This window comes from Notamacropus eugenii, chromosome 1, assembly GCF_028372415.1.
Source record: "Notamacropus eugenii isolate mMacEug1 chromosome 1, mMacEug1.pri_v2, whole genome shotgun sequence".
Lineage (NCBI taxonomy): Eukaryota > Metazoa > Chordata > Mammalia > Diprotodontia > Macropodidae > Notamacropus > Notamacropus eugenii.
The window spans coordinates 239,297,892-239,321,901 of NC_092872.1; the positions used below are offsets into that span (position 1 = coordinate 239,297,892).

General features: G+C 41.2%; 1 protein-coding gene and 1 long non-coding RNA gene across 6 annotated transcripts in view; both read right to left on the minus strand.

Annotated features, from left to right (window-relative positions):
- SLC29A3 (solute carrier family 29 member 3) overlaps positions 1 to 24,010 on the minus strand; it is a 70,856-nt gene that overhangs the window by 43,611 nt on the left and 3,235 nt on the right. For 3 of the 5 annotated variants that reach the window (XM_072628274.1, XM_072628277.1, XM_072628273.1), the window contains exons 2-3: positions 22,885 to 22,982; positions 15,582 to 15,859 (exon numbers count right to left, since the gene is read on the minus strand). In XM_072628274.1, coding sequence (XP_072484375.1) covers positions 15,582 to 15,859; position 22,885 — 279 coding nt within the window. In that variant the 5' untranslated portion in view covers positions 22,886 to 22,982. The remainder of the gene's footprint in view (positions 1 to 15,581; positions 15,860 to 22,884; positions 22,983 to 24,010) is intronic. The other 2 variants (XM_072628276.1, XM_072628275.1) reach the window with 1 other exon arrangement.
- Positions 1,010 to 12,931, minus strand: LOC140517214 (uncharacterized). Its single transcript, XR_011971510.1, has 2 exons — positions 1,930 to 12,931; positions 1,010 to 1,321 (listed from the first exon to the last, which is right to left on the minus strand). It is a non-coding gene; the product is annotated as an uncharacterized lncRNA (long non-coding RNA).

Genomic DNA, 24,010 nt, shown 5'->3' on the forward strand with positions numbered 1-24,010 from the left:
AGTGAGGAGGTGACAAAGTCAGAGGTAATATGGGGGCAAAATGGATTTGAACGCAAGTTCTTTTCCTCCAAATTCAGCACAATGACGCAGTGGGAGGGGAGGTTGTGGTGGTGGTGGGGGGTCAGAATTGACCAGAGAAGCCAAAGGGCTTGTGTAACACCAGGAAATGGGGAGCAGGAGGGTCACTGGGGCTGCAGTACAATGCAGGTAGGATGAGCCCAGAGTTAGAGAAAGCTGAACTCAAACACTGCTCTTCTGATCACGGAGAAGTCAGTCTAACTTTCTGAGTCTCCACTGCCTTATCTATAAAGTGAGCATCTTAAGCCCCTGAAGGAGGAGGCAGCATCATGGATGGAAAGCTGACGTGAAGAGCCAGGAGGACATGGTTTCAAGTCCCACCTCAGACACATATTGGTGGTGTCGAGTCACTGAAACTCTCCGAAGATCAGGCAGCGCTTTAAGCCAAAAAGTCCAAAGAGAGCTGCCAATCTATAGGGGAAGTGGGAGTTTCTTCATTGGGGTCTCCCTACAAAGAGGAAATCACACACACACACACACACACACACACACCTCAAACATGTGTAATACCTCCCTGATGGAGTGGTCATCACGGTCAAACGAAATCTTGTCTGTAAGATACTTGACAAAATCACAAAAATGTCCGTGGCCCATTAACTGGACAGATCCCTGGATTGGGAGACTTAAGGGTGAGTCTTAAATCACTAGGCAGGCATTAGGGTCAAAATATACAAGGGTTCCAGAGACCAGGTCTCAAGGGAGGCTGGAAAGACTGAGGCAACTGTCAGAGGCTACCTGACTCGGGCTAACGTTCGGAACCTGATAAACAAGTAGAACTTCAAACATGGATAATTATTAGTAAACGTCATAACAAGTGACCAATTAACAAGTAATTGTCAATAACAGTACTAGAAGGGTAAATCAAGGCAGAGAGTCAGGGTCTAAATACACAGCAAGGAATCTGAGATGAAGAAATGAAAAGAGACAGAGGAAAAAAGGTGAATTTTATTGATCACAATCAAAGTCAGACTGGAATTTTCAGCCCGGCCATCCATTTCACAGCCAGCCACATTCATCTACTTAACTTACCCAAACCTCCATAAGCCCAAGAATTCTTTTTGTAGACCCTGCCTTCATGGGACCCTATGGAAGTTAGGGATCGAGGGGTTTGTTCACAGCCTTTCACTGTGCCCCCATCCTCTTCTTTAACCTCCATGAAAGGTACAGGCCTTTATGTCTACGAAACAAATCCAGACAGCTCAGAGCAGTTGCTGAGTCATTCGTGACTTCCAAAATCCGCTACCTGACAATGATCAAAGAGAGGCTTCAGGACAAAATGTTCTTGTTCTGTCCATTCCTAGAGGGCAATATCTTCTGTCTGAGAGGCAGGCTCCAAGGTAATGGTGGCATCTCCCCAACTGGAGTCTAACCTCCTTGAGAGCAGATCCTCTCTCTTACACTTGTATATTCCATGACATCTTTCACATATGACTCTTTCTCCTGACTTCCACAGTGGAAAGAGTCAGAGGACCTAAGTTCTGATCCCACCTTTGGCTTCCTACCTCTGTGACCTCTGGCAAGATAACCTCTCCATGTCATTATGTGTAAGATGAAGGACTGGATGATGTCTAGAGTCCTTTCCAGATCAAAATCTGTGATCCCACAGTCATCACTTCTCATCTCAATGGTTGCACCTGTCTCTTAATTGACCTCTCAGGTCTCTCCCCAAAGAAGCCCATCCTCTACACCACTGCTTCCCTACTCATAATGCCAGTGACTCTTTGTTGCTTCTAGGAACAAATGAGAACTCCTCTGGTTAGCTTTTAAGGACTCACAATCTGGCCCCAACCTCTTTCTGACTTCATTTACTATTTTTCTCCCTCCCACAGTATTTAATACAGCCAAACTCACTTGCTCTGTTCTTCAAACAGGACATTCCATCTCCCATCACTGGACCTTTGTCTGACAGTCGTCCATGCCCAGAATTCTCTCCTTCCTCATCTCGACTTCATAGAATCACTCTCTTCCTTCAAGATACAGTTCAAGTAACACCTTAGAGATGCCAAACTCACAGCCCACAAGGGGCCTAGGAATTCTCTGAACCAGATTAAAATATAATTGGAAAATGTCTATCAAAATAAATAAAAACAGAATGTTGTTCAGTAGTTTCAGTCATGTCTGACTCTTCATGACCTCACTGAGATTTTCTTGGCAAAGATACCAGAGTGATTTGCCCTTTCTTTCTCTAGCTGATTTTGCAGATGAGGAAACTGAGGCAGATAGAGGTTAAGTGACTTGCCCAGGGTCACACAGCCAGTAAGCATCTGAGGCTGAATTTGAACTCAGGAAAATAAGTCTTCCTGATTCCAAGCCCAGCACTCTTTTTAGCCACCTGGTTGCTTCAAAATACAGTACAACATAGATAATGTTAATTTGTGGTTTTCTAGGTCAACATGCTTCAGGGATCCATTTATATTTGAGTTTGACATCACTGTTCTACCTAAAACCTATCCTGATTCAACCTAACCCCCCCAAAAAATCCAAACCATACTGCTAATGCTCTCCCTCTCTTCTTCCCTCCCTAACTCCTTTGTATTTATTCTGTATATAATTCTATATGTATTTGTTGTCTTCAAGAATAAAAAGTAACCTCTTTGAGAAGAGGGATTGTTTTATTTTTGTCTTTGTACCCAGCATAGTGCCAGGTAGATAGAAACTTAAAATGCTTATTGATTGATTGAGAAATAAAGCCCTGGATAATTAAATCATAATTAAACAAACAACCCTAAAGAAACTTGTTACTTTTTACAAATTCAGTAACTCATCCTATAGTGGGGTCAGATATTTTTCCTTCCTCATCTGAAGCCTGGCCTTTGCCAGGTGATTGCAAGCAGAAAAAAAGATCTTCCATGCAAACCTAACCCCCCACTATACACACACAAACACACACACACACACACACACACACACGATCAAAGGGTTTTCATTTGCCACCCAGGCATCTGCATCATAGGTCTGAATTTCTGAATGAATGACTGAAAACACTTTGCTGATGTCTGAGGCTTTCACTGTCAATCAGAAATAAACAATAGATAAGAAAGAAGTCCAGCCACCTGGCACCTGTTATACTTTTAGAGGAACTTAACAGAAATTACTTGTCTCAGAATTTCCTTGGCTTTGGTTAGAGCCTTTCCACTTACAACTGTTTTGTTTCTGTCCCTGTCTCTATCTCTCCCTCTTCCCCATTCTCCTCTGTGTTTGTGTTTCTGTCTCTGTCTCTCTGCCTCTCTCCCTCTCTGTGTGTCTCTGTTTCTTTCCCTCTTTCTCTGTGTCTGTCTCTTTCTTCCACTCTCTTCAACTCTATCTCTGTCTCTGTCTCTGTCTCTCTCTCTCCCTCCTATCTCTATCTCACTCTATCTCTGTCTCTCTCTGTGTTATCTGTCTTTCTGTCCCTCTATTTCTGTCTCTTTCTTCCTCTCCATTTTTTCTCTCAGTCTCTCTCTGTATGTCTCTCTCTCCTCTCCTCCCCTCCCCTCTGCTCTCCTTCCCTTCTCCTCTTTTCTCCTCTCCTTCCCCCTTCTCCCTCTCTTTCCTCCTCATTCATCTCATCATGCAACAGTCCCAGAAACAGTCCCGATTATTTCTCTTCTAAGACATAAAGCAGATCTATAAAGCACTTCCTCCCAAACAGTGAGCTTCTAGCACACCCAAAGGATTCTGGGTTGGTGAGTTTTAGTAAGGAATGGGCAAAGACCAAATTAAGCCACATCTTTGTCCAGGCTGATCGTGTAAGTCCCCTTTCAGGCTAATGACTGCAGGTAAAAATGAGACTTGAGCTTCTCCACAAAAAGACTCTCATTTGGATTATGTTCTCCAGACACTCGTGATAGTCAATCACATAAGAGAAACACTTGAGCAGGTAAAAGCTAAGCTATGTTCTAGTTTTGTAGTGGGAAATCACCTCTGGATTCTGAGGAACTGCCCAAGAAGAAATAAAATCAGAGACAGAAAGGGCAGAGAGATCGATAACAGGAGGAGGAGGAAATGTGGTGGGGGAGGGAAGGGCAGCAGGGATGAAAATAAAGAGGGAATTAAAGAAGCAAAGACCACAAGAAGCATGACTGACGGCATTTCAGGTGGGCCTTTTCTCTCCCAAGCTAAGAGATCATAAAAGCTCGAAACAGAAAATGCATCATTACTATATTTATTGGGAATGGTATGGTGTGTGAGTCTGCAGCCATGATCAGACAGCAGTTAATAAAAGAGAAAAAGAGGAGGAGGAGGAGGAGAAGGAGAAGAGAAGAAGAAGGAGGAGCAGGAGAAGGAGAAAAGGAGAAGAGGAGAAAAGAAGGAGGAGAGAGAAAAAAAGAAAGAGGAAGGGGAAAGGGAGGAGAAAGAGATAGGAGAAGAGACAGAGATGGGAGGGTGTCAGAGAAAGGGAAGAAAGGGGAGAAGGGAGAGAGAGGAAGAGAGAGAGAGATAGAGACAGAGACAGAGACAGAGCAGTTTAATTTTTTCAAAAATAATTTAAAGTAGCCATTGCAGCCTGCTAAGTACTCCTCAATGTCGGACAACTTTGTCCTGCAGTCCTAGAAGCTGCTTATAAAATATACGAGAGAACCAGAACCTGATACAGCTCCCATCCTGCCTAACTCGTGTCCAGTGACTTTCCAGAATGTTACCACCTCCTATTTGCTGGGGCTGCCCTTGTAGTGAAGACAATCCCACAAGCTCTCAGCCTTTCAGTTCACATCACATTACCCAACACACAGTGGGTCACATTTTCTGTGGGCTCTAGTACCCACCAAGAGGTCTGTGATGATAGGGGTCTGACCTAAACTGTTAAAGGAGAGGGAGTGGACTACATATCTAGAATCCTTATGGCTCTAAATCTATAATGATGTGATCTCACAATTCTGGATCTAGGATAATCACCATATCGTTCCCTTTGTCTCTTGAATCAAGAATGAATCAATTACTCAGTTTTTGGTTGAGAGAAACTGAAGCATGTGTCAAAATAACTAAAGTCTCCCAACATAACTTTCAATTCTTTATGCCAAGTGTATGATTTATTTCATTAACTCCATGTTTATTTCTTCCTTCTGGCCAAGTAATCTGTAGTATGGTCTCTATTTCTTTCTCCATTTATTTTTACTCATATGACCTTTATCTCCTTCCCTCTAATTCTTAGACTTCTTCAAATGAATATATTTTCTTATTACACAATGTTATTCTACCACTTCTTTTCATCTATTCTGTGATGTTTGAATGATATATTTTGCAGCCATAGGCAATTCATGAATCCTATCCAAATCTCGGTGATACCTACAAAGCTAAATTTGTCTCCCTGCATTAAGATCTATGAGAAGTGGTGAGGCACAGGAGGGCTAGCCTTGGAGTCAGGAAAACCTGGATTCAAATCCTGCTTCTGAGACAGCCATTTTCTTCAACCTTTAGAGGAACAAGAACTCTCTTCCTCTTCCTTTCAGCCTGAGAGTCAGGTGATCAGTGACAGGAGACCCTCATTAGTCTGTCTGTCTCTAGTCATGTAGACACCCTACATGACTAGGGTACTATGGACAAGTCACTTAACCATTCCATGCCCCTAAGCAACTCTCTAGGACTAGAAGTTGTAGATGAGGTGCTGACTTGAATTGGTAGAGAACATTTCCACACTGGGCATTCCCTACACTGATAAAAATCCTAAGTCTGGAAGGAAAATATACATATATATAAATATATGTGTATATATACATATATATATATAATCTATAAATTATTTGTTATCCACATCTTGTTCCTATATGTGTATATGTATATGTGCATACATATACACATACATATCTATAGAAACAGATATAAAATTTCATTGCTATCTCCCTTCTTGGAAACTGTCTCCTGTTAATTATTGCTCCTCCCTGTTAATAGCCTTTTTTCTATGTTGTACCTGCTATGCTCTATGTTATCTGGCTCGGCATATTATACAGGCAATTTTCTCCTTCCCCTTCTATTGTCAGTTAAAGTCTTCTTGGTCAGATTCAAAGTACTCCAGCCTTCTATGTTTTTACCATCACTTGTCAGGTATGCTTCATCCCTGGCCAAGAGCCTGTCATTTCTACATATTAAGTCACAGCTGAAAAATCTAAATTCCATCCTCACAGACCATCTTCTTAATGAGCTGTTTTCTTCCTAAGTCTTTGTCTTCCCAAGTCCTAACCTTCATATGGCAGCAAGTCATTTATTAAGAACATCCTCTATGCCAGGCACTATACTAAGGGCCAGAAGAGAACAGTAATAAAAGTAGCAGTGTTAAAAAAAAATTCTCCCTTCAGTCTCCTTGATAACATTGAAGATAAAGTCATTCCTTCCAACCTTTCACCTTTGGCTCTGATAAGGAGATGAGTTTGTACTCTACACATAGACATTTTTACAGGGCCCTGGCAGACACATAAATTCCTCTCATCCTCTATATTTTCAAAAAACAAGATCCTCAGTTGTTTTGGCTTTTTTTGGTCCTTTTTTGTTTTGTTTCATTCTTGTAGCTAACTCGTGGCTAACTGCCATAGGAAATTGTCTGCTTCCCTCGCCAATTTGTTATATAAGCTGTGTTATTGGGGGGCCCTAGACAAGGTATTATTTATAGGAGGTCTTTTCCCCCAGAGCAGATGCATACTTGCTCAGCTGTCTTTGGTCCCTGTTAACAGACTGCTGCCAAAGTTCTAACATAAACAGTTTTGAAATGGACTTAAGTGAAAACGGGACTTAGGTCCCCTTCTCACCTTTTCCCTTCTCTTCTCCTCTTTCTTCACTGATCAGATTTCCAACAGCTGGTCTCTCTTGCAGTTTATATGCTTCAATGTTCTCTATCCTCATGCCCTCTATAATCAATCCATAATTGGAAAATTAGCCTTGAATAAATAAAAACTACTTTTAAAGATCCCACAATAGGGCCAAATTCTTGAACAATACCAGTTCAACCTATGAAATAACTGAAGGAAAATTATCATACCCCCTTTAAATTTCTTTTCCAGGATAAACATCCTCAATTCTTTGAATCAATCCTTCAATAATTCAACAAATATACATTTATCAGGTACCTGCTGTGTGCAAAATAGGGAACCAGGCATTGGAAAAGATACAAAGTTATTATTATGGCTCATAAAAATTACCAGGAGCAAAGAATATTATTTCATAAATAAGGTCACAGACAGGTTCATCAACTTATCCCAGGCCATACAGTAACACATCATGGTTTCGGAATACAACCAGGGTGTCTTGGCTGCAGGTTCAATGTTATGAGCACCAGAGAGGATTTTCCTTCCTTCAGTTTTACTGCCTTACTTATTCTTGCTCCTAGTCACTTCTGGTACTAAAGTGTCCTTAGTATCTATGAGGTCACCATTTTTCTTTTTTCCTGGAGCCTGTGAAATGAGTTTAAAAAAAAGAGAAAGTCCCTAAGTGTTCCTTCTGTCTATCAACTACCACCACTGTGCTCCTGTGGATCCTTGCTCACTGAGCATCAGACATGCTTTCCTTCCCCCAAAAGGAGAGCTTCTGTCCCCAAAGAAGGTACTGAATGTTCCTCTCAAAGGCAATCACAACCAAGGTACCTGATGGATTAGACAGGACAGCATGAACTGTCTTGTTGAGTTAATCAAAGCAAAATGGAAGCTGAAAACTCCTTGATCAACAGATGTGGACCTGCTGCAGCGGTGACATTCAGGTTGAAAGAAATCTCAGCCCATCAACATCTGCAACAGCCCTAGCATTATGTGCATGGATTTAAACACTCAAAAGTTGCATTACACCAACAGCCTTCTAGTTCATTCCTCTGCATCCAGGCAGAATTCATTTTCAGGAGATTAACAAGCTGGAGAGCACATAGAAGAAGATGACTTCAAGAATGGTGAGAGGAGACCAAACCAAGCCATAGAGGGTCAGGTTAAAGGAACAAGGGGATATCCAGCCTGGAGAAGAGAATAGTCTTCATGTATAAGAGAGGCTGACATCTGGAAGAGATTAGATTTGTTCTTCTTGTCCCCAAAGGGTAGACATTATAAGGTGGTAGATTTGGGTTAAGTATGAAGAAAAACTTCCTTAAACAACTAGAGCTATTCCAAAATGGAATCAGATGCCCTGACAGGTAGTGAGTCCCACATCACTGGAAGTCTTCAAGCAGCAACAGTATGAAAAAAAAAAAACCATAAAAGCATTTAAGTTATTAAGCTATGTGCATAGTACATTAAATGAGTTCAGTATACAAAGATAAAATGCATGACAGCTTCTGTTCTCAAGCAATTTGATTGGGAGAAAGAGTACACAGAAAAAAGAGTAACTGTTGATCATTTGGCAAGGCCTGGACTTCCTAATGGTGCAAAGCTAGGGCCCATGGCAAGGCCTAGGGGTTACATCCTGAGCTCAGATGACTGTTCCTGGCAGTCTGGAAGGTATGGAGGCAAGGCAGAGGAGGAAAGGTCTGGAAGAACTTAGAAGACTTGGTGTCCCAAGTCACTGGAAGGAGTAAGGTTAAAGACTCTCATGTCATCAGAGTCACATGAGCTGTAAAGCAGCTAGCTGGGATAGGGTCAGGGGAAGGGGCAAAGGGAAGACAGTAGGAGAAAAGTGCCCCTGGCGCTAGAGTGTCTTCTCACTGCCCAGACACGCTAGGCTATATCTACTGTCACTTAAGGAGGCTGCAGGCAAGGACTCCAACTTCAGATATTTATTTGAGACCCTTTCCACTAGGATTCTAAGGCATTAGAATCTATGCTAGTTTTTAGTTTAATAAGTGCTATGAAATTCTGCCTTGTATCTAACCTAAATCCTCATGCTTCATTTAATTCTATTTTGGAGGTTCCTCAGTGTAATGGGAAATATTTGATCATCAAACTCAGTATTGAGTTTGGTAAAACAATTTTCAGTCTTCATGACACTTAACTAACTAATCCTACTTCCTCTTCCTCTTCCTTTCAGCCTGAGAGTCAGGTGATCAGTGACAGGAGACCCTCATTAGTCTGTCTGTCTCTTCATTCTAGAATCAGGCTCTATTTTTGCTTCATATAAAGGTCACCCTCTTGAGTCATGAGTAAAGATCACAGGATCATGTTTCTCCTGCTCTAGCAGAGCTAGGCCATTTTCATTTTCTATTAAGGCAGTAGGATTTTTCTTCCCATCCACGTGGCCAGGACTTGTCCATTTTGATTCTCCTTTGGTGGGAAACACATTTTTAGTTCACCAAAGCCTTTCTGAAGTCGGAACATCTTTCTAGAACTGCTGTCCTCCAAGAAACATAGAATCTTGGAGTTGGAAGGATCTTGGATGCCATTTTCTTCAACCTTTAGAGGAACAAGAACTCTCTCTACAACAGCTCCCTGCAAATGGTCATCCAGCCATCCTTTGAAGAATGAAAGGGATGCCATTACATTCAGAGGTGGTCCATTCTATTCAATATTTCTTAATGTTAGGAAGTTTTTTCTTACATTAAACAGGATGAGTCCATGCAAATATACTTAGCAAACTGAATGAGCCTGCTCCCTAGTGAATCATCTAAGATTCTGTGGACCACATTAAACAACAGACCTGGGACTCACAATCCCCTCCCCCTGCAACCACTACTTGGGCATACCAAGGTCACACTGCTCTCAAGCAAGGTAACCACTCTGAGTGTATGAAGATTCAACCAATCCTCTACCCACCTCTTCAATCACTGGGTGATTCTGGTTGGAAAGCCCCATGACATACAGAAACTATACTATGTATTAACATTTGATAGAAATATTGGGATTTTCATTGGCTTAAATGCAGCACCAAATACTCAGCCTCTGATGCTACCATGTCTGCATAATAAAGGAAGAAATTTGGGCAAGATGGATGGTGAATACTCACCTAGATTCCTCAGTCCTGACTCAAATTCATCTGCATCTAAGTCAGAGACTGAGGACGTATAAGAGTAACTATTCATAAGTCAAGCAGTCACAAGTAACAACAACAACAAAGCTTTAATTTCCAGCCCTAACACAGGAGTAAAAAAAGGAAAAATCTACTTTCAGCCTGGAAGCACTCTGATTTTTGTTAGCTGTGTATGATGGCTATGACAAAAGAACTCTCAGTCTGCTTTTATCAGGCAACAACTCTAGCCATAATATGCAAACAGAAGGAAATTGAGGTGGCTAGACTGGCCTAAATAAATTAGACCCAAATACACTAGCAAGGAACAATGCCCAGAAGAGATAGGCAGGCAAAGACAAGTACCCAGAGAGGGTCAGCCCTAGTGAGAGCAGTACTGATATCAGAGCACCTTGTGGAAGATTCCTCGGCATGCTAGTTTTCTTTACTGATGGAGTATACATTTGTGAGCGAGAGTGTATTTATGAGGGGAATATTCTACTACAAATCTTATTATGTACTCTCCCAGGATAATTCCCAGGGATGCCTTGTCCCATGTCTCCCCTCCCTCTACTACACAGAGGTCTCCCTGGAGTCGGGGGTAGGTGGAGGGAAGATGCTGAAAGCAGGTGCTGCAGCTCCACACTCCAGGTCATCCCACCTGTCCCAGGCTGCGGTTGGGGGATGGGGTCAGCTGTGGGTCCAGCCATGGGATCTTCTAATCAAGCACCAAAAAGACCATATGTGATTTATGGATAATGGGCAAGATGACAGAAAGTACGTAAGTACTCAAGTACCTTCTGTTTTAATTAACTGTGACCTCTGAGTGATCAGCAGCAAAAGTGGAAACACTGGTGGAGGGCTCATGAAGAATGGCTTGGAGTGAATGCAGACCCCTACAGAGCCTAGAACTGAGAGTAGGCCTTCTGGGGGATGTCTCATGTGATACTAAGGTTGCCACAGGTGCTACAATCTCAATTTTTCCTTTTTCCAGCCCTGGACCCACCAACCTGCTCTGATAACCAAGGGGATTTGTGAGAGATTCTCATTCTAGAGACTGTGGAAGAGATAGCAGAGTAAGACTGTCCTCTAAAACCATTTAAAAACAACAACTACAAGCAGTTCTAGGTAGAAAAGAGGAGCCTGAGAAGATGTAGGAGGAAAGAGGGCCATAGGCAAACTTCCAGGTGATGCTCCTGGTTCTCTGGGCTGACTGTCTGTACAGCTTTGGATTTCCAAAGAATATGTATGCCCCATCACGTAGCACTCGTCTCTGAGTAAACTAAGGGGAAAAATACCCACAGCTAATCAGGCTGCAGGTGGTGACTGGAGACAGGAATCATTTGACTCCTTCCTCCTCCCCCATCTCCACCAAAAGTGGCCTTCAGATGAGGATGTCAGATTAGCCGAGTCTTATAGGAAAATCAGGAAGAGGGTAAGAGCAAGCAAAGCTGAGGATGGTGGCAGGAATGAGGAATTAAGTGAAGAAAAATGACAGGAGAAACAGGGAGACACACCAGCATGCTTTCTGCAAAAGGCTTGGCCCATGAATCGAGAGGTGACAAGTCTCTCATCTCGGATGCCAAAAGCCAGGGGCTCAATGCTGTAGCAGGTACTACATCCACACCTGCCAGCCCTTGGAAAAAAGCTATAAAGCATCACAGGAGGGCTGTGGAATGTTAAATGCTGGAAGCTGGAGAAGATTCAGCCTTGGAGAGCGGCAGCAGCAAATATCCAAAGTGGAAGAAACTGGTTCCCAGGGATCCCTTGTCCCATGTCTCCCCTCCCTCTGCCATGCAGAGGTCTCCCTGGGGGTTGGGGGTAGGTGGAGGGAAGATCCTGAAAGCAGGTGCTGCAGTCCCACCTTCCAGGTCATCCCACCTGCTCCACGTGAAGCCAGGGATTGGGGGAGGAGGCTCAGATGTGGGCCCAGCCATGGGATCTTCTAATCAAGCACAAAAAAGACCATATGTGATTTATGGATAATGGGCAAGAAGACAGAAAGCTGGAATGCCTTGTAAATAAAAGCAAGTCATAAAACAGCTCAGTCAAGTCCAAGTTTCTATGGAAACCCAAAAGGGTCATGTGGGGCATGCACAGGACTGTAGCCCACTTCCAAGGCAACACCAACACCTCAGTTTCCCTACCTGTTAGAGGTCTTTGAAACACAGGGCAACTTCAAGCCACCAGGGGGCACCTGGAACTTCACATGCTAATTATGCAAAGATGAGACCACAGCTAAGAATGGTTCATTCATCTTTTGGCTCCATTTTCCAGTTGTCTAGAGACATTGCCTTTGCACCGGCAAAAATTACAAAGATGCTTTCTTGTGCTATATCAGAGGCTTGTCCGGGGCATCTTTGTTGTACACAGATCATTCAGTTTGTCCTCACTCTGTGATGGGGGAAAAGAGAGGAATGAGGAGGGGAGGTATAATGGCATAAGCTTTCCAGCCAGGAAGGCAGACCCAGATTCAAGGCTTACTCTTGATACATATTAGCCGGATGACTCTAGGCAAGTTAATTATCTTCTTAGTGGCCCCAGGCAACTTTCTAAGACTAGAAATTGCTTTTCTTCAAAATGCCTCCCCTATCTTATACTTGTGAAATTGATTTTTTGAACCCATCTGTAAGTCTTACATTTATCCCTTATAGAATTTCATCTTACTAAATTCAAGTCCAATACTCTACCACAGGTGTTTAACCCTTTTATCGGTCATGGACCCCTTCGGCAGTGTGGTGAAGACCATGAACTGCTTCTCATAATAATTTATTTTATATATATCAAGTAAAATAAATAAGATGATAAAAGAAGTTGCTTATCTTCATTAGCAAAGTGAGTTTCTTGTATGAATTTTTCTATGCTAATGAAAAGAAGGAGGAGGAAGAGGAAGAGAAAGAGGAGGAAAAGGAGAAGAAGAGAAAGAAGAAGAGAAGAAGGAGAAGGAGAAAAAGAGAAGGAGAAGAAAGGGGAAAAGGAGAAGGAGGAGGAGAAGGAGAAGAAGAAGAGAAGGGGAAGAAGAAGGAGAAAAAGGAGATGAAGGAGAAGAAGGAGAAGAAGAAGAAGAAGAAGAAGAAGAAGAAGAAGAAGAAGGAGAAGGAGAAGAAGAAGGAGAAAAAGGAGATGAAGGAGAAGAAGGAGAAGAAGAAGAAGAAGAAGAAGAAGAAGAAGAAGAAGAAGAAGGAAAAGGAGAAGAAGAAGGAGAAGAAGAAGAAGAAGAACAAGAAGAAGAAGAAGAAAGAGAAGAAATGGGGAATGAGGGGGAGGTAAAGAGAAGAGGAAACATTCCTTGTGGCAGATCTTCTTTCCAAGAGGAACATGGTAGAAAGACTAGGATTTCTCTGGATTCTGATGAAATGATCCTCAACCCACCCACCCCCGCACCTCAACAGGTGCCCTTCCAATAGCAAATTGAGGAGTGTGAAAAATTCTATATGATTGAGAAAAAGTGATAAATCTTCCCACAAAACACTAAGTATTTTCCACAGGTATGAAAGCTATCCACCAAGCACAGTTCCCTTTCATAAGAAGTCAGGACTTCCCTGTAGAGATGAACTCACAGCCCAACAGAATTCGAAACAAAACCTGAGAGTTAGAAGGAACTTGAGTAGCCATCTAATCCAATCCATAGACAAAGGGGAGGCTCACCACAACATACCCCCAAAACAGTCATTCGGCCTCTGCCTGGACACCTCCAAGGAGAGAGAACACACCACCTCTAGAAGCAGCTCATTCCACTTATGAACAACTTCAATTGTTAGTTTTCCTGACACTGAATCTAAATAATAATAATAGCTAACGTTTATGCAGTGTTTTCAGTTTTCAGAGCACTTACTACATTAATATGCATAATTAATACACCTCACTTGATCCTTACAACAACCTTGTGAAGCTACTGTTATCCTCATATTATTGATAAGAAAACTGAAGCTGATAGAGGTTACATGACTTACCCAGGGACACACAGTTAATAAGTATCAGATGGAGAATTTGAACTCAGGCCTTCATGACTTCAGGCCCAGACCCACTTGCCCTTCTTTGTAGCTTCTACCCATTCTTCCTGGTATTGCCCTCTGGAGTCAAATGGAAAAAAGTCTAATTGTTGCACTGCATAAGAGACCCTGAAATTCTGAAAGACCACTATCCTGTTCCTGAGTCCCCTCTTTTTCAGGCTGAATATCACCAGTTGCTTCAGTAGATCCTCCTTATAACATGGACTCAAGGCCATTTACCATTGCTTGTCCTTCTCTGCATACACTCCAGTTTATCTAAGTCCTTCTCAAACCAAGGCATCAAGAACTGAACCCAAGACTCCAGATGCAGTCTGACAGAGCAAAGAACAATGATGCTCTTACTCCCCTATTCCTGGAAGCTATGGTTCTTTTAACACAAACAAAATCAAATGAGTAGTTTGGACTGCACATTACCTCGCTGACTTACTTAGCTCAATAGTTTTCAGTCCACTAACACCTCTGGAACTATTGTCTAACTGAGTCTCCTCCATCTTGTACTTGTGAAATTGATTTTTTGAACCCATTTTTAAGACTTACATTTATTTATCCCTCATTAAATTTCAGATTCAACTCAATATTCTAGAGCAGGGAGTCTTGATCTTTTTTTGTATGTTGGACCCTTCCAGCAGTCTGGTAAAGCTCATGAACCCCTGTTCAGAATGTTTTTAAATACATCACATAGGATTACAAAAGAAACCAGTTATATTGGCATACATTTAAACAAATAATTTTTAAAAACACACATTCTTGGAGCCCAGGTTAAGAACCTTTATCTAAATCTATATCTTTTCATAATTTCCTATGAATACCTAAAAACCAGGTTCAACTGCACCATTAGTCACAGGGTGGAGAAGATAAGGACCCATGTATGGCTGCTAGGTATTTCAACGTCCGAGGACTAGAAAAAGGAACAGAGCTAGAAATTGCTGTTACACAATTCCCTCTCCCTATTTGTGGTTTGTCATCCTTAGCTCTTCCCATACCCTCAATTTCAAAATTTCAAGTGGAAAAAAAAGAGTAGCTCCTTACTGTATTTCCCTGCACTCCCACCAAAGAGTTGGGAACCTCTGATCTAATCCAATCTTATGCCTTCATCTCATAGAAAGGAAAATGGTACCCAAAAAGTTTAAGTGATGGTCCAAGATTACACAGATAGAAAGTACAGAGTCTAGTGGAAAGAGCATTGGTTTTATAGTCAGAAGACCTGAATTCAAGTCCTGACTTTCCCACTTATCAGCTATATGATCATCAGCAAGTTAATTCACTTCTGCAAACCTCAACTTTCCTGGTCTGTAAAATAGGAAGAATAAGACTTACACCAACTACCTCACAGTGTTACTGTGAGGAAAGTGCTTGGAGGAAAACATTAAAACACAATATGAAGGAGAGTTCTTATCAAATTGGTAGAGCCAAAACTCAAATCCAGGTCTGGTGACTCCCAGTTCAGTGTTCCATGATGCCTTCAAATCCAATCCTTTGCTTAAACCTGGATTCAAAGCCCAACTCTGCCACTTGAGGAATCACTCCCTTCCAAGTTGACATCTGTGATCCTAAACTATCCAAACAAACCAGGATGTTTGGAGAGAAATCATACTATGAGCTCCTGACATGGTAATCATGTCTAATCCATATCCAGTTACCTCTTCCTGGGAATGAAGATGTTACCTGAATGTCCGAGGCTCCCTGGGAAGAGCAGTTCTGCAGTTTATACATCCAATACTCCTTTGCAGTGATAAAGAAGTTCCAGGGCAGCAGGGAGCCAATTCCCATGCTGAAGAAGATGATATAGGCCACGTAGTAGCGATCATGAGGCTTGGGGGAGCTATAATGGCTTCTGGGATGTCCCTCAAGCAAGGGGGCCTGTTCATCTGGCAGAGGACGGTTTGGAGCTTTGTACATGGAGTTGGAACCATTGTAGAATCCATCTTCCGAGGCAATGGCCACTATTGGGAGACAGAGAAAGGCTTATGTCAGAGTCAGAAGTGGACTAAGAGGACCATTAGAATCACACTGATCTTAAATAACTCAATCTAAGAAAAAGAAATAGATTTAGTTGTAAAAGAACTACCAAAGAAAAAACATTTCCTCTACCTGATGGATTTACAGGATAAATCTATCAATTTTTTAAAAAAAAATATTTTCCCCAGTTATATATAAAGATAATTTTTAACATTCTTTCTTTTAATTTGACTTCCAAATTTTCTCCTGCCCTCTCTCACCTCCTCCCTCCCTGAGATGGTAAGCAATTTGTCTATCAAACTTTTAAAGAACATGTAACACCCAGATTTTGCACATTACTTTCCAAAAAACTGAGAAAGAAAGCATTCTACCAGAATTCTTTAAACAGACAAGCACAGCTCTAATATCTAATCAGGGAAAGAGAAAACACAGAAAGAAAACTATAGATCAATATCGTTGATGAATATTGATTCAAAAGTGTTAAAATCCTATCGGTCTACATCAACTATCTGTGTAGAATAAAAAGACCCTTACTCAAAATTTTAAATAAATGAAGAGTTTTCTCAATAAGAACAGAAAGAAAAAGATTTATTACAATTCTCAAGAAAGGGACATCCTTCCACCAGGTCAGGGAATCTGGTGGAGGGAGGCAACTTAACAGAAATTGAAGCACAATTTTTATACCCTAACGCAGAGAATCCCACCTCCCCACTATCCCACTTCTCCACTGGCTGGGAGATGGGCTCACAATCTAAGCGCAAAAAACTAGACAAACCCTGGGAAATCCTCACCTATCCCAACACAATTACCTCATCTAATATCTCTCTTAACTGCTGATGTGGCTTTAGAAAAGAGGGGAGGGGGAGAAGCAGGAGTTGGTGGCGTTGATGTGGCAACAGTACAACAAACAAAGGGGAGATCTGAGTAACTTCCAAGTTTCTGCTACACCCCACAGCACTTTCACAAAGAAAACTGGTAGCTGGTAAGGGGGGTAAACCAACCAACCGTCCACAAGCCCTGGATACCCGAAACTCAAGTATCCAAGGAGAGAGGCCTTATGGAAGAGAAATTTTATTTAGAAAGTTCAATATTCCCCATATTTTTATTATAAAGTCTTCACAATCTCCTCATCTCACTCATATCCAAGAAATCATTCATTATGATCAAGTGGGATTTATTCCAGGGATATAAGGATGGTTCCATATTAAGACAGTAATCAACATAATTAATCATATTAAAAACCAAAATATCCAAAACCACACAATTACCTCAATAGAAGCAGAAAAAGCCTTTGACAAAGTACAACATTCTTTTATGCTAAAAAGCAAAACAAAACCAAAAAACAACCCTCTGAAATATAGGCACGGAGGAACTTTATTCATATCAAAAAAAAGCAACTACCTGAAACTAAAAGCAAATATCATACGCAATGGAAACACACCAAAGCTTTTCTCATTAAATACAAGAGTGAAGCAAGGATGACCACTCTTTCCACTATTATCTGATATAGTGCTAAAAATGCTAGCAATACCAATAAGCCAAGAGAAAAGAATGAAAGTAATAAAGATAGATAAATAGGAGAGAAAACTATCCTTGTTTGCTGATGATATGATTGTTCACTTGGAAAACCCCAGGGAATGAGCAAAGATACTAACTGAGACAGTAGCTTTAGCAAAGTTGTGGACCATAAAATATAGACTCACAAATCAACAGCATTTCTATACAAAAATAATAATAAAATACAAGAAGCAATAATAAAAAGGGAAATCTCGTTCCAAATAACTACCAAATGCATAAAATATCTGGGGATTAACTCCCCAAAGCATACAAAAACTTCTATAGATTTAATTGCAAAATGTTCCTGAAAGAAATAAAGAACAATTTAAATAGCTGAAACTATTTAACATGAATAGCACTGAATATTCAAGGCTCATGGCTAGGGCATGCCACAATAATAAAAATGCCAATACTACCAAAATAAATTTATACTTTTGTATAATCATATATACATATAATAAAGTATGATCAAATTATTAAGGGGATACTTTACAAAGCTTAATAAAATAGCAACAAAATTCATTAAAATAAAAGATCTAGCATATCAAGGGAAATGATAAAAAGAAATAAGGACAAAGGGAGAATAGTACTTCCAGACCTCAAACTATAGTATAAAGCAGTCGTTATCAAAACCATCTGACGTTGATGAAGCATAGAGAGGTCAATGGAACAGACTAGACAAGAGAGATTCAGCAACACTGGAACTCAATAACCCAGCATTTGACAAAGTTGAAAACACAAATCATCTAAGGGGAAACTCCCTATATAATTAAAAAAAAAATTGCTAGGAAAACTGGAAGGCAGTCTGGCAGAAATTAGGCTTAAATAAACACCTCCTATCAGGTAGCTAGGTGGAACAGTAAATAGAATGCCAGGTCTGGGATCAAGAAGACTGATCTTCCTGAGTTCACTAGCTGTGTGACCTGGGGCAAGTCATTTAACCCTATTTGCCTCAATTTCCTCATCTATAATATGATCTGGAGAAGTAAATAGCAAACCATCCCAGTATCTTCTCCAAGAAAACCACAAATGACATCACAAAGAACTGGACACAATTGAAAAATGACTGAACCGTAAAAACACCTTATATCATACCTCACAGTATATTCTAAATGAATATGTGACCTTAATATTAAAAATCATAGTATTAAAAAATTAGAAGAGAAACAGATCATATACCTCTCATAGCTATGGATAAGAGATATATTCTTAAAAAGACATAGAAGCAATTACAAAAATAAGATAGATCATTCTGATTACTTGAAACTGAAATGCTTCTGCACAGATAACATCAATGCATCTAGGATAAGAGGGGAAGTGGTAGAATGGGGAAAAAAACCTTTGTATCAAATTTCTCTGATAAGGGCTTGGTATTCAAGATATAAAACACACATATATGTGTGTATAGATATGTATATGTATATACCATTTCCCAATATATAAATGGTCAAAGGATATGAATGGTTCTCAAAAGAAGTGCACAGTGTTCACAACCATATGAAAGAAATGCTCCAAATCACTAATGACAAGAGAAATGCAAATCAAAACAACTGGATATTTTATCTCACACCTTGCAAGTTGGCAAAAATTACCAAAAAAATGACTTAGTCACTGCTGGAGGGTTGTGGGAAGATGGGCACACTGATACATTTTTGGTAGCGCTATGGTACAACAATTTTGGAAAACAATTTGGAATTATGCAAATAGTCTCTAATATGTCCTTACCCTGTGAATCAGACTGGGCTTATATCCCAAGGAAGCCATTGATATAAGAATAAAGTTCTAAAATACTCCAAAATATCTGTAGCAGCACTTTTTTGTGAAAACTAAGAATTAGGGGTGAAAAGTAGATGCCCATCAATTTGGGAATGGTCAAACAAATTGTGGTATATGAATACAATCAAATATTATTATGCTATAAGAATTATTGCATATAATAAATACAGAGAAGCATGGAAAGATCTCTATAAGTTGTTGTTGCTGTTTGTCCTGTGTTCTCAGAGGACCTTGACATCAGGAAGAAGATGCCCTGACTTTCAAGTGAACTGAATTTAAAGGAGGGATGTACAAAGTCACCAGCCTCACTCTCTCCTTCGGAGCATCGAAGTGCCAAGAAATGGATCAGGACAACTGGAGATGACCCCAGATGCAGTAGGAGAACTTGACCTTTTAAGGTCTTTCCCAGGTATGACTGAGGCAGTGTCCATTTAGTGAATAACGCTAGGTAAGGAATAAGGCAAAGAATGGCCTCTCTACCTAGTCAAAAAAAAAAAAAATCAATCTGGGAGGGGAAGACCCTCAGGGGTTTCTGGCCAAAACAGAAACCATTGCTATTTACATTCACTCGGAGTCAGTCAGGGCCTAAACAAAGACCAAGTGAGGCTTGGGCTGGACCTATTGTTGATCAATCCTTGGGAGCCAGTGCTTTGAGTTGAAAACATGATCTTTAAGAAAGAAATCTAGGCATAAATTCCAAGATATCTTGCCAGGTTTCAGTGATCAAAATTTACATTTCTCTGGGCAGAGCACCCAAAGATTAGGTTATGATACCCTATGTGGAAAGAGGGAAAAGGGACTGAAAGAGACAGGAAGGGAGAGAAGGAAGGAAGAAGATTGAAGTAAGGAATGTTGTGCTGTTGTAGTTGCGTTCATCCTGACGACATGACTAGTACTTAACTTTGTTTTGAGTGAGGGAGGGCTTTGCAAAGTCACCAACCTCACTTTCTCCTCCTGAGCCATCTGGATCCAGTGACCAGATATGCATCTGGTGGTGTGGAAGGAATGAAAGAACTTATGTTGAAGTAAGCAAAGTCAAGAAAACAATATACCCACAGTAACTACAACAACGTAAAGAATTGAATACCAAAAAAATTAAAAAAAATATAACAGGGACAGGTAGGTGGTGCAGTGGATAGAGCACAGGCCCTGGAGTCAGGAGGACCTCAGTTCAAATTTGGTTTCAGACACATACTAGCTGTGTGACCCTGGGCAAATCACTTAACCCAGTTTGCCTCCCTACTCCCCACATCCAAAAAGGAAACGGAACAAATTAAAGATCAAGCAGGACTAGAATGAAGAGATATGAGAAGGCACCCCAATTCACCCCTTTGTGGAGGTAGGATGTCCACTGGTATTACATATGTTTTCATATTACATATGAATATGTTTTTGGATTTTCTCAATCTATGCATCAGTTTTTTTTACTTTTCCCCCCTCTCTAAAAAAATACTATTTGTCTTATGGGATGGCTCTTTGGGAGGGAGGAAGTAGAGGGACACTTAGGGTTACCATGGTGATAGAAGAAATAAAAAATTTCAATAAAAACGTGTATTTGAATTTGGGATGATGTGAGACAGGTCACGAAACCTTTTGTACCCTTTGCCTGAGTGATCTCACTACTAGGTACACAGCCCAAGGTGATTAAAGACAGAGAAAGAGGCCTTATATGTCAAAATATACATTATAGCACTCGTAGTAATAAAAAACCAAAAAGCCCCCAAATCCAACCTGGAATACAAAGTGGGTGTCCATCAGTTGGGGAATAAGTTTTAAAAAGTGTAGAAATGTGAATTAACAGAATACAACTGTACAATAAGAAAATGTTAACTACAAAAATAAAAAACATAAGGAATTCAGAGAATCATAGGAAAGTTTATCAGAAATGATGCAGATTTGGATAAACAAAACCAGGAGAACAATATCTACAACGTAAATAACATAGAATTATGATTAATTGCAATGCCAACTTTGGTCCCAAAGAAATTCCAAGACATACATTCCTTCCCTGTAGAGAGGTGGGGGACTATGGTTGCAGAATGTGTTATATATGCTGTCAGATAAGGTCACCATGGTGGTTACTATGGTTATACTTGATTAGTTGGTTTTATTTTTCTTTGTTAAAAGGAAAGCTTTATGGGGAGTAGGGGGAGGTAGTTAAGAACCAAAGGGAACAGTAAAACTTAGGGGAAAAAATAAAATACAGGCTATATAAATTTAAAAATTAAAAAAATAGAGGTCAAATAAAATAAAACAGAGGTTTCCTACCTAGAGGGGCCATCAAAATCTGATAGGAAAGTTTTAGTTGTAAGAAGTGAGAGTGGTGAGCATTACTGCCCTTTGTACACATCTGGTGGGCTCAGTAAAGCCTATAAAGCCTTGTCCCCTGAAGGCTAGTCTAGGGTTTCCTTAAAGGGATTGAAACCATATTTCATACTTAATTAGTTCAGGAATCCCAAGGCTCTGACTGCTGATGCTGTCTCTGATGCCCTAAGTACAAAATCCATAGTGTGAGGAGGCAACCTGGCACCCCTCTCAAGCGCCATGATTGTAGACCATTATGAACATATAGGCAGAGAAGCTGTGCCCACCTGAACCAGTGCTGTTACCTTGCTGGATATCTTTTCTCTGCTTAGAATATCCTTTCCCTGCTATGGTTAAGCTTTGTTAACAATCAGATATCTATGAAGGTCTTATTTCATTACAATCTCAAACCTGAGTAACCAGCCTGGCTTGAGTTAGGCCTGGTCTAATTAGCCACTTCCCTTCCTTTGGGTCAGACACCTATCCTGAACTACTGGGACCCCGGAGAGAAATGCAATATATTTAATAGAGCCTTATTCAATTCCACTTGCTTCTGTTCCCTCCTTTCTCTCTGGCTTTATCACCCAGCTGCAGGGCAGTGACCAGGGTGGAGCGATGGGAGCTTTCTCCCAGGGGACTGAAACACAGAGGGTATGAATGGCACTTAGAGTCTTTGAGCTGTGCAGAAACAATGGAGGGAGAGCCCCAATCCAGTCCTAGCCAGGGAGCTCTCTTCACTGCTCCTATCCTGGGCAGTAGCCTCCCTTTCATGCTGCTTGTCCCAGGTACAAAACAAAGCTCTGCCTGCCTGCCTGCCTGCCTGTTCAGATGTCAAATTTGGCTACAAGATAGCATGTCTATTTTTGGGCTCCATATAGCACATCCCTGCTGAAGCTTGGGAAAAAAAATGTATTTCCATAAGCTAAAGAGGAGATTCCCATCAGTCCATTCCCTTGCTCCTCCCTCAAACCAAACAGGATCAGGAAAAAAGCCAGAACAGATGAGACTAAGCTCACATTCGCATCATCAAATTGGACAAAATGGGGCTTTCTTCCTCTGGTGGGATAACCAACTGAAGAAAGAGAAGCATGGGAGACAGCAGGAAACAAATGAGGGGCCCCGCTGGGGTGATCTGACCCAACCAGACTAATCACTGCAACGTATAACTGTACGGCAGCAGAGCAGGCTGGTCCAGCTACAGGCATCGGGGCATGGGTGTCAGCATTTCCATTTTAAACTCCCCCACTTCAGCACACTCCAAGCTCAACTGCAACTTGCAGAGATCTTATGCTCCCCCCAAAGAAAAGTTCTGAATCACACAGGATAGCAGGGAAGGGAAGAATGGCTTTGCCCAAAAAACTCCACAACTTACTCTGGGCAGGGAGAAAGAATGAAGGGGCACCAGAAGGGCTCACTCTGCACCACTTCCAAGCCAAATTCAGAGCCTTTCTTGTCAATTATTTTTGGGCACTGTGGAGGAAAGAGTTGGTGGGGCTGAACAAGTTTCTGAAAGATGAGCCATGAATATTCTGTCTTTCTGCCCTCTCCCCCTCCCTCTCCCTTTCCCTCCCTCTCTCCCTTTCCCTGTCCCTCTCCCTTTCCCTCTCCCTTTCCCTCTCCCTCTCCCTCCCTCTCTCTCTCTCTCTCTCTCTCTCTCTCTCCCTCCCTCCCCCCCTCCATAGGCCAAGACATTTAAATAGAATGAAACCTTGCCACACTTTAGAGGTTAGTTTATCAGCTTCTGGATCAGAAAATGAAAAGAGACAGGCTAACCACAAAACTGAGGGACAAGGGATGACCTACCAAAGAATCGTCACAAACCATAACTTTCTCCTGGTTTTCTTGAAGGGTCTAAATCATGTAGAGTAGAGGTATCAAACACTCAAATACCCCAAAACGATTGAAATGAAATTGGAAATAATCTAACAAGATCAATAAAAATACACTGGTATATTGTTCATTTGTGTCTGACTCTTCATGATGCCATTTGTGGTTTTCTTTGGCAAAGATAGTGAGTGGTTTGCCATTTCCTTCTCCAGCTCTGTTTACAGATGAGGAAACTGAGGCAAACAAGATTAAGTGACTTGCCCAGGGTCATACAGATAGTTAGTGTCTGAGTTCAGATTTGAGTTCTGGTCTTCTTGACTTGAGGCCTACTGCCCCATCCACTGTGCCACCTAGCTACCAGTTCATATGTAGTTTTCTAAGTCAACATATGGTCTGCAGGGATTCTCCTGAACAGTTTAGTGGCTCTGTTTCTACCCGAATTTGACACCTCTGGTATCTAGGAATGAATAATAGACTGGGAGTTATAAGGCCCGAACCCCAGCCAAGATCTCTGCCCTTTTCTTCTCTTCCTGCCTGGACCATGGCCACCATTCCTACTGCTGCCACCAGATATTACAGAGAGCTTTAAAGTTTACAAAGCAGTTTCTTTCATTGTGCTTCACAACCCTGTGCAGTGGTTACTTTTTCTGAAGGGGGAGGGGGCAGGTAGA